General features: G+C 34.7%; 1 protein-coding gene across 25 annotated transcripts in view; it reads left to right on the top strand.

Moving 5' to 3' along the window:
• The window catches only part of RFX3 (regulatory factor X3), a 306,998-nt gene that overhangs the window by 254,518 nt on the left and 33,207 nt on the right, over positions 1-19,273 (top strand). For all 25 annotated transcript variants that reach the window (XM_084986795.1, XM_021064169.2, XM_021064230.2 and 22 more), the window contains 3 exons: positions 2,331-2,428; positions 6,284-6,433; positions 12,893-13,101. In XM_084986795.1, the coding sequence (XP_084842921.1) occupies positions 2,331-2,428; positions 6,284-6,433; positions 12,893-13,101 (457 nt within the window). The remainder of the gene's footprint in view (positions 1-2,330; positions 2,429-6,283; positions 6,434-12,892; positions 13,102-19,273) is intronic.

Genomic DNA, 19,273 nt, shown 5'->3' on the forward strand with positions numbered 1-19,273 from the left:
TCAAATTCAGAAGTTTTTTTACATGAGTATAGTTTTATAATTTCTCTGAAATTACAAGATGCATTAATGTGCCATTCTATCAAGTAAATTTGGAATTTTAATTCCTGTTCTATAACAAGACTTAACAAAAATGCAGCTTAAAATAGAGTTTAGATCACTATCCTCTGATTGTTTGCATTTTAATACTAGTCATACATAAGTTGAGACAAGTTAGCTCTGGAATAGTTTTAAATTTCTAACTATCCATTCATGAGAAAAAAATGTCAATCTGCACAATTTGATCTGACATGAATCCCTATAGAGAGAGCAAACTTTATTTTTAAACATTTTGTTTTCCTGGCTACTAGTACTTCACTCTACCATTTACTGTCCAGATGGGATTCCTTTTTTTAGCCAAAAAAAAAGTCTGCATATCACACTAATTTAAATCAGCTTGAAGCTACTATACTCTAAAATACATTTATCTGAAAATGGGGAGAAAAAAAAGTCTTGTAAAGAATTGTATAAGAACACAACTGGTAACACTTAAATGAACAATTTATGATTACAATGAAAAGTGACCCCCAAATGTCTTTTAGTACAAAAAAGTAAAACCTTACAATCATTTGAGATGCAATACATCTCTTATTTTATAATCTTCCTCACATTAAATTTGTCTAGATAAAACTAGATCCATATTAAATTTTTTAAAGAAACTTTTTCCCAGTTACTGGGTTTTTTCAGATTAAATAATTATTATATGTTAATTATAGAAAAATATGAAATATAGATAGCCAACTTGAATCTTCAACAAAATTTTACTGAGTTTCAAAAAGGGTCTTTAATTTTTTTTTCACTCTTTTTCATTTCCATTCATGCCTGCCCTCCATGGTTCTAGCACATAATACAGCAAAAAATATTTTTCTTTCTTTTTTCTTTTTGGCTAAATGGGAAGCTTTGGAAATTTCAAAAGATTAGTTCTCAAGAAATTTCCAACTCAGTGTTTCCAGTAGATTCTCATGGTTAAGAGTCTGTACTTCTTGAGTGTTTTTAATCCCAGTGTAGCCATTTCAAGCTCTCTTCTGTCATTTAACCACTTAAAGAAATCATTTTTAATAATTGTTTTTATTATTGGATTGGTAAAATTTATATCTTTTGTAATTAATTTGAGTAAGCTAAATTATTTCTAACCCTGCTTTAACAAAAATAATAAAGAAGCATGTCAGACTCATTTGAGCACAGAAAGAAAAACCAAGGAATTTAATCCCATCATTAACATTAATATTCTTGGGAGCCTTGGACAAAAAGAAATATAACTTCTCTTATCTCTTACAGTGGACTACCAATTGTAATACCTACCCACATTATAGAGAATCTACAGGGATTTATTTTATGTTGTGGATGCTTCAAGCATTTATTAAATGTCTAAAATTGCTCCCTACACTGTGGAGCCTTGGGCATAGATTAAGTAAAATGCTATTGACTAAATTACTTGTTGAACAAGAGAAGAGCTCTGTTTCCAATTATACAGCATTCTCAGTATGCAGATCCCTTTTTGTAAAATAGTCCTAGTTGCCCCTGAAAATGGAAGATACTTCTAATCATTTTATGACCACCATAAAAGCTACTCTCATGGGACCTATCCCTATTTCAGGTTTTAGCAGAGATGTAAAGAATATGGAACAGACAATTTTAGGACTATCTTAAGAATATTGGTCTCTGTGACAGCAAGTTTATCACAGTGATCTTTTAATGTTATCTGCCAGTGAAATGGAGAACAGTTATCCAGAATTATCAAGTCAGACGATTTTAATTTTTTACCTTACTTTTCAACAAGAGTGAGAGGTAACTACTCTAATTGACGTGTTCTAATGTATAGAGATGCATAGAGAAAGAGAGAAAGCTTTGCGCTATTTTCTTTTTAGCTAAAAAAATGAAAATAGGTTAAGAGCTTGAAAAAAGTCACAATAAAGAATTGGTAAAGAAAATACTTAGCCTTTACACACAAAGCTATTCTTGAAAAGAGTGTTTTGTCTAAGATAGACAATTCCATGAGTATATTCACAACTGGTATATGTTGCTATAAGCAAAAATGTTTGAATGTTTTTATTTCCCATCAAAGTATCATAAGTTTCTAGGAACAAAATAGCTTTTAAAGACAAAAAAAAGCCCAAAATATAAATTTTGGATTCTTTTAAAGTTAGGTATAATGTTAAAGGAAGTCTTGTCAATGAAGATGATAAGTTCTGTGCTATTTCAGATGTCCTGTTTGCATGATTTCCTTTATTCTAGCATAAAGATTAATGTTCTTCGGTATCTTTTTCGTTCTGCTTTTATTCTTTAACATTTAGGTGCCTTGACCCAAGCCATTCGAAATTTTGCAAAAAGCCTTGAAGGTTGGCTTTCCAATGCCATGAACAATATTCCACAGAGAATGATACAAACCAAGGTATATCTTTATGTCCTTGCTTTTTTTTTGGGGGGGTTAGAAAATGGGTCTGAATTATGAATTTTAAGTCTGTCAAATAATGTCAAATAATGTTATGTAAAATATTGACATTATGATATATAAAATCTTTTAAAATTGACTTTTGTATTAGCATTTTATAACCATGTGGTAGAGAACTTGCACAAGATGTGTTGTTTGGAATGCTCCTTTCAAAGAGACTAGAACATTTTAAGTGTGGTATATTTACTAGACCTTTTCTAAAGTGTATACTTCAGATTGCCTTGCTTTAAATATTGAAAAGAACTGCCTAGAATGTTCAAGTAGTTCCCATTTGAAGGAATTTTAGATTTAAGTCCTGTACTATACTCCTGTATTCTGAAATATTCATGTAAATTAATAACCATTTGCTTTTCAGGATTTTTTTTTAACACTGGAGAATGCTTTTGTAATTACTCGATTTTTGAATCAAGTAATCATTTCTTTTTTAAAAATTTTATTGGAGTATAGTTGATTTACAGTGATGTATTAGTACCATGTTAACATCAAAATGGATCAGTTACGCATATACATATATCCATTTTCCCCCCACCCCTATAGGTTATTACAGAACATTGAGTAAACCTCCCTGCACTATGTAATAGGTCCTTGTTGGTTATCTATTTTAAATATAGTCATGTGTATATATTAATCCCATCCTCCCAATTTACTGCTTCCCCTGCCACAGTTTCCCCTTTAGTAATCCTAAATTGAATTTTGAAATCTTTGACTTTCTGTTTGATAAATAAGTTCTTATGTATCATTTTTATTAGATTCCACATAAATGATATCATGTGATATTTATCTTCTAATTGATGGATGTGTTTCAAGAATGTGGATTATTTAGCTAGAGATATGAATTCTGGTCTCCACTTTGTCCCCCACTAGCCATGTTACTTTAGGTTAATCTGTGAACATACATGACAGATTGGACTGATTCCATTTAAACTTGGCACTAAAAATCACATTTGTAGCCTTTTTTCTAGGACTGTATCCACTGTCAGACTCCATCATTATGCCTTGGCTTTCAGTTTGAGAGTATAGTTGAAACTCTTATAGCTGACAAGTCTGTGATAGCACAGGTAGCTCTCAGTTCCTTCTGCTTTGGTTTACAGTTTACAGTAACATGTTCTGTCTCTAAAGAATACAGAAGGGTACATTCCATCGATATATCGATATACCGACCATAGAGTGTTGCTTTAATTGAGAGCTGTGCTATCAATATGGTAGGGCTAGCAATATGTGGCTATTTCATTTAAAATTTAAATTTAATTAAATTGCATTAAAATTTTAGTTCCTCAGTCACACCACATTTCAAGTGCACCGTAACTCATGTGACTAGTTGTTACCAAATTGGGCAACACATATGGAGAGCATTCCTATAATTGCAGAAAGCTCTTCATAGCAGTGCTATTCGGGAGTGCCATGTTGAGGTGGGCAAGTAAAGGAGGCTCTATTTGATTATGATGGTAAGAGGAATGCTTTACAACTTGCAAAGTCAGTCATAGTCATCACAAGTCATAACAGTACTTACAAACAGATAAAAGTACCTCCCTCCCCAGTGTCATCAGAGTGGATGTGGTAGCAGTCAAGCTGCAATATTGGCCATCTCATTGATCCCCAGAGTTGATTTGGGTGGTTTCCTTTGGTGGAAGGTGCCTTCTGCTATTCCTCTCTCACAGACGTACAGCCGTTTTTCAGCTGAGCATTCAATCAATGAAGGCAGTCTACCCTGACAGTGGGAACAGCATAATGAGATTGTGATGAACGTTGTTATAAAATGTCCGGATTCATATCCCACTACTGTCCTGTGTTTTTTAGTTTTCTGTGTAAACTTCAGCAAGATAGTTAACTTCCCTAAGTCATCATATGTGTCTAGTAGGATGTTGGTAGGAATCGAACAAGTGAGGCATTTAACACAGTGCCTGGCACAGTGTGTGTACTTGATTAGTATCAACCACAGAAGTGGGAAAACATGTAATACTCTTCTTTGAGGGTATGTGGGCTTCCAGTTGAGTCTGGCCAATGAGAGGCACTGATAGGAGACTCCAGGATGGAAGAAAGAGTGATCAAAGCATTTATTCCCTCACAAATTCTGCTCTCTCATTTCTAAGGCCTAAGTCCTGGGGGAGAGAGATCTCCTGATCCCATAATCCCCTATTTCCCCTTTAGACCCAGGGATGAGCAATTCCGCATCCCCCAAGATTCAAATAGTCCTAAAACACCTCACTATCAAGATAGAGCATCCTTTGGCCTGTGAACTCCTTTTCCCTCGGCCAACTGACCATTCCATGAATTACTTCTTATATACTCATAGTGATTTACATTTCCATACATTCCTGTAATTTTTTTTTTTTTTTTGGTCTTTTTTCCACTTCTTGGGCTGCTCCCAAGGCATATGGAGGTTCCTAGGCTAGGGGTCTAATCAGAGCTGTAGCTGCCAGCCTATGCCAGAGCCACAGCAACACGGGATCTGAGCCACGTCCATACCACAGCTCACGGCAACGTCGGGTCGTTAACCCACTGAGCAAGGGCAGGGATCGAACCTGCAACCTCATGGTTCCTAGTCGGATTCGTTAACCGCTGTGCCACGATGGGATCTCCACATTCCTGTAATTTTGTGTAAATCCTCATTAGATCTGCTATGCAAATAACACATTTCCATGAGATCATGAGATTTAGATATTTACCTATGTTTTTGCATTATCTTTGCTTTCTTTCAAAATAACCTGGTCATTCAGGGTTTCAGCAAATAACAAATGGTATAGCCAAAGAGGAGACTAATTAAAGAGATTTTGAGAAAATCTGTTTCTAAATGTGTGAACAGAGTTAAGAAAACCAAGGAGGAATGATAAAGCCCACCAGGACTAGCCATAGTGGGAAGTCTGCCCATCCCTGGGTCCCTTCAGGAAAGAGGAGATTATGGGATCAGGAGATCTCCTTCCTTCAGCACTGTGGTCTTAGAAATAAGAGAGCAGAGGTGTGAGGAAATAAATATTTTGACCACTCTTACTTATCTCCTATTGGTGCCTCCGATGGGCAAAACCCTTGGAGGCCCAAGGGAAAGGGAGGCAGTTAATGTAATCTCTTCATGTCCATCTTCCTGAACACAGAGAAGAATGGAGAAGGATAGAAAGTACATATTAAAGGGCAAATAGAGATTTTTCTGAATAGTCCTTTTTTTTTTTTTTAGAAAATCAAATTCTAAAAAAGAGCTCTTGATGCTTGTGTCTGATAACTTAATTAGCTGTATATTTGCTAACAAAGGCTTTGGGCACTCTTATTGAAATCAAATCACTTTTATTTCACCTCTAATATAAAAGAAAAAATGATGGCATCTAAATGACAGTGTTCTGAAAAGTATATTTTTTAATCCACTTTCATAAGTGGCACTGGATAGTTTGGTTTTCCAGGTAAAAAGAATTTTTTTTTTAATTTGCTTGGTTTGTAGTTGACTGTCATACAGAGAACGAGAAATGAAAATCAACATTTTTCCTTCCTTCCTAGACTAACTCATTTCTTGCTGTAGATGAGGAGCTGCTTGTAAGACTGGTTTAATTAATGCTGCACTCAGATGTCGAAGAATGTGGGAGTTTGTTTTAGTCTTGACCTCAACCTACTCAAAAGGAAAATAATACTTGGTTTAGAGATTTAAATGCTATAATTTACAAGTAAGCTCTCTCACCAAATGAATTTGAAATAAGCATCAGAGGGAAGCATTTAAAATTTGGCAAGGGAATAAAGATTTGAAGATTGCAGTGGTTTCTTTTACTGGACGGGGAAAAAAAAAAATCCCAATTTAACTGGATTTCTTTACAGGTTGCAGCTGTAAGTGCCTTTGCCCAGACTCTGCGAAGATACACGTCGCTCAATCACCTGGCCCAGGCAGCTCGTGCAGTGCTTCAGAACACTTCTCAGATTAACCAGATGCTCAATGACCTCAATCGTGTCGACTTTGCCAATGTCCAGGTACTCTGTTTTCATTCAAAACATGCCTTTTAATGAAAAGTATCCAATTTTTTTTTCTTAAATAGGATCATTATAATTCATTTGAAAGTTACATCAGCGCACAGGCACACCTGTATTCACAGTGTCCTGAGAGAGGAGAGGTTTATTCAGCTATGACTTCGCTGCTTCTCTGTTTTATGGTTAAAATCTGCTCAGATGTATAATGCTAGAGAGCCACATATGTCACCAAGGTTTGCTGAATAATTAACAGAGTAACGACAACCACAGTCATTGAAGGTTGATAGGCAAGAGATTAACCTCTTCCATCTACTAGCTGTGGGGTCTTGGGTAAGTTACTTATCTGCTCTGGGCTTGACTTCCCCGTTTAATAACACCCGTCTTGGATAATTTTTTACATATTTAGTAATAAGCACATTGTACCACGGCACGTACATATAGAAATTTATTTTTTGAAGTGTCCCACCTTGAAAGAACCAAGAACAGCTCTATTTCAGAGTTCACTCAAAGTGCCTGGTGAAAAGAATTAGATGCAATATATTTGACTCTTTTGATCATCCAAATGAAGGAAATATTTTTTTAACCTTGTGATGAAACTACTCACTTTTACTTTAAAGTACACATAAAAATAGCTACTTTTGGAGTTCCCTGGTGGCCTAATGGTTAAGGATTTTCATTTGTCACTGTGGTGGCTCAGATTCAATCCCTAGCTCAGGAACTTTCATATTCATGGGCACGGCCAAAAAAAAAAGCTACTTAGGAACATTGTTATGGAATTCCAACAAATATTTTATTTCAGATACTAAAGTAATGAAACTCATTTTACTAATTAAAAAAGCAGTGCAGTGCTCACTCAAAGCAAAAGCAGCAAAAGAAAAGATACATAAATATTGAACATAATCAAAATTTAAAACTTGTACTTCAAAAGAGACCATCAAAAAAGTGAAATGATAATTTATGATATTGAAAGCATTTTTGCAAACCATATATCTGATAAAAATTTTTATCTAAGCTATATTAAAAGAACTGTTACAACCCAACAATAAAAAGACAAACCAGTTAAAAAATGGGCAAAGATTTAAATAGACATTTCTCCAAATAAGATGTATAAATGTCTAATAAGCACCTGAAAACTCATTCATTAGCCACCAGGGAAATACAAATTAAAACCACAGAGAGATACTACTTCATACATACTAAAATTTTATTATTAAAAAGACAGATAATAACCAGTATTGGTGGGGTTGTAGAGAAATCGTAACCTTTATATACTAGTAATTGGAATGTAAAATGATGCAGCCACTTTGGAAAACAATATGGCAGTTTCTCAAAAGGTTAAACATAGAGTTATTATATAACTTGACAGTTCAATCCTAGGTACATACCAAGAGAAATGAAATCATGTCCACCTAAAAACTTGTCCTTGGATGTTCTAGAATAATGGATGTTATTCATATTAGATGCATAAAAGTGGAAACAACCCAAATGGCCATTAACTGCTAACTATAAAAACAAAACGTGATATTCTACACCATGAAATAAAAAGAAATGAGGTTCTGATACATGCTACAACATAGATAAACATTATGCTAAGTGAAACATTGTGTTCAATAAAAGAAACCACATTAAAGGGCCATATGTTGCATGATTCCATTAATATAAAATGTGCAGAATAAGTACAACTATAGAGACAAAAAGTAAATTAGTGGTTGCCTAGGTCCTGTCGACTGGAGGATTGGGAGGTGACAGCTAAGCAATATGGGGTTTCTTTTTGAGAAACAAATACATTCTAAAATGATAAATGCACTACTCTGTGAGTATACTGAAATAAGTCATTGAATATTATACTTTAAATGAGTGAACTATATCTCAATAAAACCATTTAAAAAAAAGTGCCATTGCTGTTGTCTTCTTAGCAGTGTGGGTTTGATCCCTGGCTCAGGAACTTCCATAGGACGCACGTGTGGCAACAAAAAAGCAAAAAACAGTGTCATTGCTTTAAGATAAACTATTACTATGATAATGCCTTTTTCCCCCCCAGCGCTGCACCTGCGGTACTTGGAAGTTCTAAGCTCGGGGTCGAATGGGAGCTGCAGTTGTGAGCCTATCCCACAGCCGCAGCCACACAGGATCCAAGCCACATCTGTGACTGACACCACAGCTTACGGCAATGCCAGATCCTTAACCCACTGAGAAAGGACAGGGATCAAACCTGCATACTGTTGGATACTAGTCCAGTTCATTACCACTGAGCCACTACGGGAATTCCATCTAATACACATTTTAATCTGCAATTCTGGTCTAGTATTATCATTTAAAATATATCAAAAAAGTAATATTTGGGGTTGATTTATTTTAGGGTATAGTTGGTTAAGTCCATTCTGACTTTCATGAATTGAGCTTAAACTTCTAATGTATATATCAGAGTTTTCATAAATCTACATTTATAAGTATCTATTTATGTATATACACAAAAACACTTGCACACATATGCAAATATATAACCTCTACAAGAACAAACTGTCTCGTGTTTACAAATCAATTAACTTTACATATATCAATGGAATTTACATTAACTGATTTTAGGGAAAATATTCAAAGTTCATACTTTATTGCTTTAAAATTATACTATAAGGTTTATTTCAAACCTTCGTTCAGCAAAGATATGTTTAAAAGTACCTTAATAAAAATTGAAATGGTAAGGCCACTTCTAGATTCAAAAAGTAATTTCAGTTCAATAATATAAAATATATTTAAGAATGGTTCCTAACGATATCTGAGAAAGATTTTAAAATTTCTGTTAACATTATTTTCACTTGTGTAGTTGTGTGTCTGAACCCTATGAAGTATTTATAGCGATGTGTTCTTCCTGGTTATAAACACCAGTTTAGCCACGTTATTGCAGATTAAGAATGAATTATACACCCATACTACTATTCATCCTCCACTCACCAACTTTGAAGCTCCCTTTTCCCTTCCTTTACTCTCAACTACCAAGTTTTTCTGGGTCCCCATGAAATCTGTACGATTAAATCTCTCTTCTCCAAGACCTCTTTCCCTTCCTTAGAGGACAGTGATGCAGTGGTGTGCCCTCCATTTCCCCCTCCATGTTACTCCTCACAACTCTGTTCATTTTAATGCATTATCTCCTTCTTAGGTTAACATATTTTGTCTTTGACTCCCTTTCCTTCCTTTTATATTCAAGTTTTGCCTGGTTTTCTGAGTCCTCTGTTTTTTTCAGTCTTCTGCCTCCCATGCTACCTTTATCTCCATTTCCTGTTCACCTAGAGGTTGTCGCTGTCTGTACAAGGTTAATCCGTTAAGACTGATGCATGTAGGGATGCTGCTGTTGTTTGTAATAAGGAAACTTTCATTTAAAACAATGAAATTACACGTAAGTGTCAATATTTTAATATTTGTAGAGCTTGAAAATAGTTAAACGTTTCCTTCAGGATATCTATACATCTCTTTCACCACTTCATTCTTCTCCAATTAAATCTTTTCCTCATGCATTTAGGATGATTTTCCTATTGCAGTATAATTGGTTTTCTGTTTTATTTAACTAACAGCATTACAGTGATATTGCTTTCTAACAGCATTACAGTGATATTGCTTTTTTTTGTATAAATGGGTAGTTTTTCAACTATTTATGGACTAAATATATTTAGGTGGGTTGACAATAACCTAACTTTTGCATATATTTGTGTTTCTGTGCTTAAAAGATGTTCTGATTTTGAAGTTACTTACTCCTTATCTTGAATATAATTTATTTGTAAGTTAATAACATCCTTAATGTTCATCCTTAGTTTTCCATTATATAATTAAAATATCCAAATTCCTTCAAAAGGAAAGATTTACAGTATACTCTATTGTTAGTATGTTTCCAATCTTGAGAGTAGAAAGAGGAAGCATAATATAGTTTGAAAAGCCTGAATAATGTCCTTTGGCCTTGTTTCTCTAAGTTTGGTTTCAGATTATCTTTCTCTCTTGGAAAAAAACTACTCCAAGTAAGTAGTGAGTTTGAATTATGTTAAGAAATGAGGAGTTCCCATTGTGGCACAGCAAAAATGAATCCAAGTAGGAACCATGAGGTTGCAAGTTCAATCCTTGGCCTCGGGTTAAGGATTAAGTAGGTTGAGGATCTGGCGTTGCCGTGAGCTGTGGTGTAGGTCACAGATGTGGCTCAGATCTGGCGTTGCTGTGACTGTGACATAGGCTGGCAGCTACAGCTCTGATTCGACCCCTAGCCTGTGAATCTCCATATGCCGTGGGTGCAGCCTTAAAAAGAAAAAAAAAAAGAAATTAAATTCTTCCAAAGATACCAGTAAGTTCCTCTTTCCTATTATCAATGCACAGACAAAAATAAAAACAAAAAACCACACCTACAATGGTTATTGAGTTTTTTGCAAGATGAGAAAGTTCTAGAAATCTATTACGCAATAATGAGCATGTAGTAAACACACCTGTACTGTGCACAAAATTGGTTAAGGTGACAAGTTTTATGTTACATGTTTTTTACCATAATTAAAAAATGCTTAGACATTAATGAAAAAACAAAAACAACCTCCCCAATCCTTAAGGCCCGAGTTCTTCTCTGAGTATTCTCTTGGACTCCTAAATAGATATAAAATTTCTGGAAGGCATTTAACAGTGTTATTTTGAAAGATCTTAATCATTCTTATGTAAAACTATTATGTAATTTTAAGTATGAAAGTAAGCAAAGATATAGTTACAAGATTGCTAATCGGAGCATTATTCCTAGTGGTAAAAAATTGGAATGAACATAAACGTGTGTGTGGAACTGGTTTTATAAATGACGGTATATTCCTGGTTTGAAGCAAATTCAATCACTGAGCAATAATTATAGCTCCTCATTTGCTATGGAAAGATAGCTATCATATATGGGTAGTTACGTGAAACAAAGCAAAATGTCAAGTAAAATGTATAATATGATCTTCTTTTAAAATAATACATAAGCGTACACGCATATTCATATATTACATGGGAAGAGTTTGAAAGTTAGCACTTTGTAGTTATCTCTTAATCTTGGCGTTTTAGATATTCTTAATATTTTGTTCCTTTTTGTCTATTTTTATTTTCAAATTTTGAATAATCATTTTTAGTGTCCCTAAAATACTTAAAGTGATATTTAAGAGGTAAAATCTGAAAGACTTTATTGCTAATTAGAAAAGAGAAAGGAGAATAATAGATGGTATCATGAGCTGGAATATAGAAGAAACCCTAGGTTTCCCTTGGGAAATAAAATGAATTGAGTTTGGGCGTTTTATATTTTAAGTACTTGCCAGCTGAAATATCTCTTGAATAGATAAAGTCTGTAGGGTAAGGAAAGACGCTAGCACCAGAGGGTGGAGATTAAGGATTTATTCATTTCAAATGGCCTATTTACATAAATTTATCCTCTGAGAACAGATAAAGCTATAGGCACTTTTCTGAAAAATACACACATATTCATAATGTTTTATATATAAAATTAGGACCTTCACTTTCACAGACACTCCTCCACAAAAACCTATCTTGAAAATATTATCTGGACATAGTGAACCCACTTAAAAATTCTTGTCACATTTCAATTCTCTAATTTTTTGCGTAGGGAAAATGAAGCCCATGTAGATTAAATGAATTGCTCAAAGTCAGTTCAGTTTCAGACCATATGTTGAAATTTATGTCAAGATTATTGTGTTACCAAATAATTATTTTCTGACCTTGAGAATATAGTTTTTAAAAATTTTAAAATACAATACAGCTCTAGAAACATTATAAAACTTACTGTTACCAAACATGAAACTTTCCTATCAGAACCAGAAGGAAAACTATGATAATCAAATTTCTTGGCAGTTAGCATGTCTGCGTTTTCTCAAAAGTGTTTTTACTGCTGTTGTTATTGTTGTTTTAGGTTCTGTGAATTAATTTTATTCATAGCCTTGCCTTGATAGCCCTTGAGACTTCAGTTCCTTACCCATAAAACTCAGACAGCATATGCTTCTACCTTGTACCACTCAGTGTTTGTTTCTGTTTTAATCCTAAGGGGTCACTTTTGGCCATTTCAATTTGTTTACCCATCTTTTCAAATGAATTGACTTTAAAGTTTTATCTGATTGGGAGAATAAAAGAGTATGAAAACTAAAGAGAGAGTAAGAAAGACCCTACATACAGTAGGTTCAGGCTCCTATTTGTCTTAAGTAATCATGTATTTTAGTCTTTCACACAGTCTAGCTAATGTCGGAAAACCAAGTCAGGCTTTTATGTTACACCACTTTTTCATGCACAAAGGTGATGTTAGTTTTCCTTAACAACTGACAAATAGTCGTTCATTTTCTTAATTCATTTAATTGTTTGATGCTTTCAATATAATTTCCTGTTCATGCATGTCGTTTGTGTGCTGACCTTCAATACAAAGATCCTGAGTTGAACTTTTCCTTTGCTTTCCATGTCCTGTCCCAGGAGCAGGCTTCCTGGGTGTGCCAGTGTGATGACAACATGGTTCAGAGACTAGAAACCGACTTCAAGATGACTCTTCAGCAGCAGAGCACCCTGGAGCAGTGGGCTGCGTGGCTTGACAATGTGATGATGCAAGCACTGAAACCCTATGAAGGAAGACCCAGTTTTCCTAAAGCGGCCAGGCAATTTCTGCTAAAATGGTCTTTCTACAGGTACCATCTCAGTTTTTCCTATTCTACAATTATGTCCATACATGCTTCTCAGAAAAAAAGAAAAGGAGTGAAGAGTTTAGTTCACAGAAATTCTGTTATAATTATCTTCAACCCAGCTCATGATTACAACAATATCATAGAGTTATAATAGGAGGCTTATGGAAATAAAATTTCTGCTAGGAAAAGAAAGACTTCTACTCAAAGCTCTAGAAATTCTCAGATAGGAACCTTCCAGTCTGGATAATATATTCAGCCACAGTCAGAAGAGGTCCTCCTTCTGGCAGACATGTATTATTTAGGCTGCTTTCTTGGGGACTTAACACCACTCTTCTTTTTATTCTTCTTTTTATTCTGTGGTTCCCTAAGCCAGTAGCATCACTATTGCTTGGAAATACATTAGAGATGCATATTTTCAGACCCCTGATCAAAATCTCCCTGAATCAGAAACTGTGGAGAGGAGGCCCAGTAATCTGTGCTTTTTAAAAATATCATCCAGGTGATTCAGATGCATCATCAGAACCATCCAGTTAATTTCTCAACTTGATCTATTACAACTGTTTTCAAACCTTGCTGCCAATTTAGAATTAGTATAATAAAAAATGAAACTCCTAGGTTTAACCTCCCAAAACCTACTGAATCAAAATTATGGTGGTTAGAAAGTAGCAACTAGGAATAGGAGTAATCAGAATTTTTTTTTTTTCAAAAACTTACTCCTAGTGATTCTAATACATAACCAGTTGAATATCCAATAATCTACTAGACACTTCAATATGAATCACTCTTTGACTAAAATAATATATAAAAATGTGTGTTTTTGAAGACACAGAAAAACCCCAGAAGAGAAGGATTACTTGATATATGATATCAAATTCTGGGATAAGCAGTTAACCATAGATCTCTCCAGGGGTTAAAAATAGAACCTATGTAAATTGGCATATCTACTATATAGATGGCATAGGATAGAATTGATAGATTGAGTTCCATTTCATAAAGGTTATATAGGTTACATTTTTGACCCTAGCATTTGTTCTTGTGATGGGAGTTCATTTTTTGCTTCTCTAGATATGTGGCCTTAGTGGCTCACACCTAAAAGCTATATCTACTTTGAGACTTAGGCTGTCCCTAATTTAAGTCCTGTACCACCATGCACATATCAAAGTGGCGACCACAGGACATACCACTGATTGTGGCTGTGGGTACACTGTGGTCATCATCTGGACATCAGTGGTGAGTCCATTGCAGTTATGTGGAGAGAAGGTATACAAAGAAGAAGGAGAGTTTAGAAACTAGTGGTACTTGTGAACCAAGTAAGCCCAAATAAAGGGTTTCCATCTTGTTTTGACCACCTTTATATGTATGGAACCAGAGATCTTTTAATTATGATGATAGTTGCTTGTTTTTACTCTGACTTCTTTCTTTCTCAACTAATGTGGTCCAATTCTTACTTATTAACCCAACATAGGGCTATAGATTCACCATATATGTTTATCTAACAGTTAAATTATCCTTACATCCTGAGAATAGTTTTCTGGTGTCTAGCCCAGGTCAAATGCAATAAAAGAAAGCTTTGCAGTTTTGTGTTGTTCTGGTTTTGTTTGGGGGAATGAAATAATTCCACAGTTCTGTCTCTCATGTATTTAATACTTTTAGCCCATATGATTTGAGACCCCCCTTATTTTAAGATGCCATCTAGCCCTGTGACCCACTGATATGCTTCAGTAAAGCCAGCCCTAGGTTCAGACCTGGGTGTTCATGAGAAATGTTTTGATGATAAAGGTTTTCCCTTGATGTAAAGGGAAGATTTGGAAAACATTATCACAGTAGTCTCAAAGTAGATGTAGCAATAGTAGTAGTAATAGTAGAATTCAAATTTTTCATTTGGGAATATTTCTTAAGATTTCAGATATCTTCCCATTTGCTTGCAAGTTAATTTCATCCATTTTTTCCTTCAGAAAATCATAAGATGGTATATATGCTTCATAAATGAGGAAACAGAAGTCATACTAGCTGTTGTTTCAATACCTATATGACCAAAAGCAGAGTGCATCCTCTGTAACAGAAAAGGCAAGGGTTTTTGTTTTTTGTTTTCTTCTTACTCCTTTCTTAGGTTGTTATGTCAGACTTGCCCTTACTCCTTCCTGAGGGTTTTTTCCCTATGTTTAGTTGATATCACTTTAGAAATACACCCCTGGAGCCTTTGTCTCTACATAGATGTGTTGTGGGTGTCTGAGAGAAAATTGCTTGCGTGTATTTCTTGTTTTCTGCAAATAGGCAAATCCAGTAGATCTTCTCTTGCCTGCCCTCTTGTCCTCCAGTTTGGGATAATTGGCTTGTTATTATTAGACACTATTATGGTTATTATTTCATTGCAAAAAGTCTTGAAGGTATACAGTTCAGGGCCAGAGAAGGAAAGGCATATTCAGACAGATGCATACCTCCTGCTGATAGGCAAAGTCAATAGCTTAGAAATTTAAGAGCCTTTAAAATCTGACCTGTTTTTTTACCAAGACATAAGAACATATTGCATAATGAAAACTGCATTCACAAACAGAAGCAGAATTACAGAATATTTTTTAATGTTTTTGGCTCTATAATAAGAATTTGACAGTCACATACACCAACCTTTCATTTTCTTAAGTTAGTTAATCTCATCATTTCTAAAATTCTGTGTATATATTTACATGTATACAAATAAAAAAATGGATTGGCAGAAAATGCTCATAGTAGCAGTTGACATAATGCTACAAACACTGTCTGCTCCACATGAGAGTTTCTGCTTGTCTCACCTGACTTTGCACGGCTACTGCTGGTTCCCTGAGAATTGGAAAAAAAAAAAATATCACCACCTTTCTTGGGCAGAAATGCAGAAGCTAACTGGGCCATTTCTCAGCTTGTGTGTTTTGTGATTAACAGAACACAGCATTCCTCAGGGCCACCCTGAAGGTCAGCAAAATATCCCATTTTTAAAGAATGAAATTTATAGCTTTGATACAGTGGCTTAAAAGGTAGCACCAGGAACCTAGTTTGCCTACAACTGGACAGTATATAAATCTTCCAAAAAGTAATACTCTTTTGGAATCAACTCTAAGCACTCTTTGAGAAGCGGGGGCCACCGGGGTGATGTTCTCACCTTTCTTTTGAGGAAGGGTGTGATGTATCCCCAAATACGTAAAGAGGTGGATTGAGTGTCGTGTGTTCAGGTATATGTTTCAGTTTCCACACCGTTGAGTTACAAAGATAAATACACAAAGCTATTTCTCATCCATTGTAAAATAATTAACATTTATAAGTCTGATTTTAAAAGGAGTTGAATTCGTGGTAACTTAGCAACGTGAAATTCAATGGAGTCAATTTTGCAACGTATCTTACAGAAGTCTGAATCAGACAATAGGTTTCCAATTAAACTGTTAATTGTGTCATTTGATACTTGGCTTGTATGGCAGAGGCCCAACACGGAGAGCATAAAGTAGAAATAGCATTAATAATATAATTCAATGGATTCTTTTCTAAACATATGACAATAATTTCTTAGTACCCTCATCAGTATTTTTAATAACTAGATGGTAAAACTGAAGGTAAGCACACCTTTTTTTCCATCTTCCAACAGAATTTAGTATTACCTGTATACTTTATATCGAAATAAGATGATTGATTCAAAAATTTTCAAGATACTTAGAATAAAATCCAAAAGCCTTATCATGACCTGCAAGACCCTCCATGGCCCAGCTGCTGGGTGACCTCCAGATGGCAAAGTATATTCTTCTCTTTGTTCACATTTTCCAGCCACACTAGCATCCAGGCTGTTCTTTGAATTACAAAAACTGTAGTTCTGCCTCAGTCTGGCATTTGTTTTCCTTTCTGTTAGGAAAGCTCACGTATTCACATGGATCACTCCCTCATTTCAATATAGCTTCTGCTCAGATATCACCACCTCAAAAAGAGTTTTCCTGACACCCTACCTTAAAATGCCTGCACCCATTACTCTCCAATCTCTTACTCTGATTTATTTTTTAGGTAGGATTTATCACTACCTAACTTTATATTTTATATCTGCTTGCTTTTTTAAAAAGTTTTATACTTGATTCACAATGTTGTATCAATTTCTGCTGTACAGTAGAGTGACCCAGTTATGCATATATACATTCTTTTTCTCACATTATCCTACTTGCTTTTTTTTTTTTTTTTTTTTTTTTGGCTTTAGCTTTTTAGGGCCACACCTGCAGCATATGGAGGTTCCCAGGCTAGGGGTCTAATCAGAGCCGTAGCCGCCGGTCTACGCCAGAGCCAACAGCAACGCCAGTTCCCAGCCACATCTGCAGCCTACACCACAACTCACTGCAATGCCGGATCCTTAACCAAATGAATGAGGCCAGGGATCAAACCTGCAACCTCATGGTTCCTAGTTGGGGTCGTTTCTGCTGCGCCACGACGGGAACTCCCCCTACTTGCTTTTTTATCAACTCTTTGTTCTAGCAGTATGTGAGCTCGGTTGAAACCAAGCTTTTGTCTGACTTGTTCTAGAACAAGAACCTGGCATAGAATAGGAATACAATAAGTATATTTATTGAATAAATGAATGTGAATTCTCCTAAAAATATTTTGGCTTTGCATTTCTTTTAATAATATCAGAAAGCTACTTTTGTGAATATTCTTCTTAGTCATTTACATGATTTTAAGGGAAATATAAAGGACTAAAAGTTGAATTTAAAATATATATATAATGGAATAGGAGTTTGGGGTTAGTAGATGCAGACTATTACATTTAGAATAGATAAGCAATGAGGTCCTGCATTATAGCACAGGGAACTATATCCAATCTCATGGGATAGACCACAATAGAAGATAATATAAGAAAAGGAATGTGTGTGTGTGTATGGCTGGGTCACTTGCGTCACTTTGCTGTACAGCAGAAATTGGCACAACATTGTAAATCAAAATCAACTATACTTTAATTTTAAAAAGATTTTATATATATGTATAATTCATTCTATATGTGTGATATTTATCCCTGCAAATATATATTGACATTCAGGTTACCCAGGATTGTTTTTCTATATAATAAGGAGTGTTATATTTTAAAGTAAGCATTTTTGATTATGGAATTAGTATATACTCACTTTAGAAAAATCTGTGAAATACAAATACTATACAAAGAATAAATTTAAATCATCCATAATTTTACTGCCCAGAAATAGTCTCTAGTAAAATGTTTTCTTTTAGTGTTATATAAAATTGAGATCTGATTGAGTTTCTTATCTCTATTTTTCCCTTAAGATTTTTCATTTAATGTAATACCTTAGCATATCTTTAGAAACATAATTTTTAATATATTCAATATTCAATTTTGTGTATGTCTTATACATTTAAACATTCCCTTTGTCTCTTATTCTTGAGCATATAAGTCATTTTTGGTCTTGTGATATGAATATAATAAATACTGAAATGATTTATCTTTGTATAAAGTTGAGTATTTATCATAAAATCAAATAAATTTGCACTTTTAAAAGTGACTAATACTATTTTAATGAAGTTACTATCTCAGTGCTAATAAAATATGAAACATTCCCATTTATTTAGGAGTAGATTTTTTTTTTTTTTTTTTGGTCTTTTTGGTCTTTTTGGGGCCATACCCACGGCATATGGAAGTTTCTAGGCTAGGGGTCGAATCAGAGCTGCAGCTGCTGGCCTATACCACAGCCATAGCAACACCAGATCCAAGCCACATCTGTGACCCTATACCACTGCTCATGGCAATGCCGGATCCTTAACCCACTAAGTAAGGCCAGGGATCAAACACACATCCTCATGGATACTACTCAGGTTCGTTAACAGCTGAGCCACAACAGGAACTCCTAGGGGTAGAATTTTTTAAGAGTTGTATAGATTGTTTCTATGTTAAATGGGCTCATATTACACATTTAAATTCTTTCAGTTAATATATCACAGACATTTTCCCATGTAACTACATTTATGTGTAGTGAACCATACTTTCTTACTTAGTATCCTACAACTGGATATTTAGTGTTGACCCTATTTTCTCACGAGTGTAAATATTGCTGCAATTAAAACTATCTTTGCTCATTTGTGTGAATTTCTAGAATTAGAATCACTAGGTAAAAAATTTGTGCATTGTTAATTTTGACATGTGTTGCCACAGTTACCTCCATAAAAT

This window comes from Sus scrofa, chromosome 1 (assembly GCF_054392235.1).
Source record: "Sus scrofa isolate SSC_HxYL_T2T_F1_AM1 chromosome 1, Sscrofa_HxYL_maternal_Yorkshire_Landrace_v2.0, whole genome shotgun sequence".
Classification (NCBI taxonomy): Eukaryota; Metazoa; Chordata; class Mammalia; order Artiodactyla; family Suidae; genus Sus; species Sus scrofa.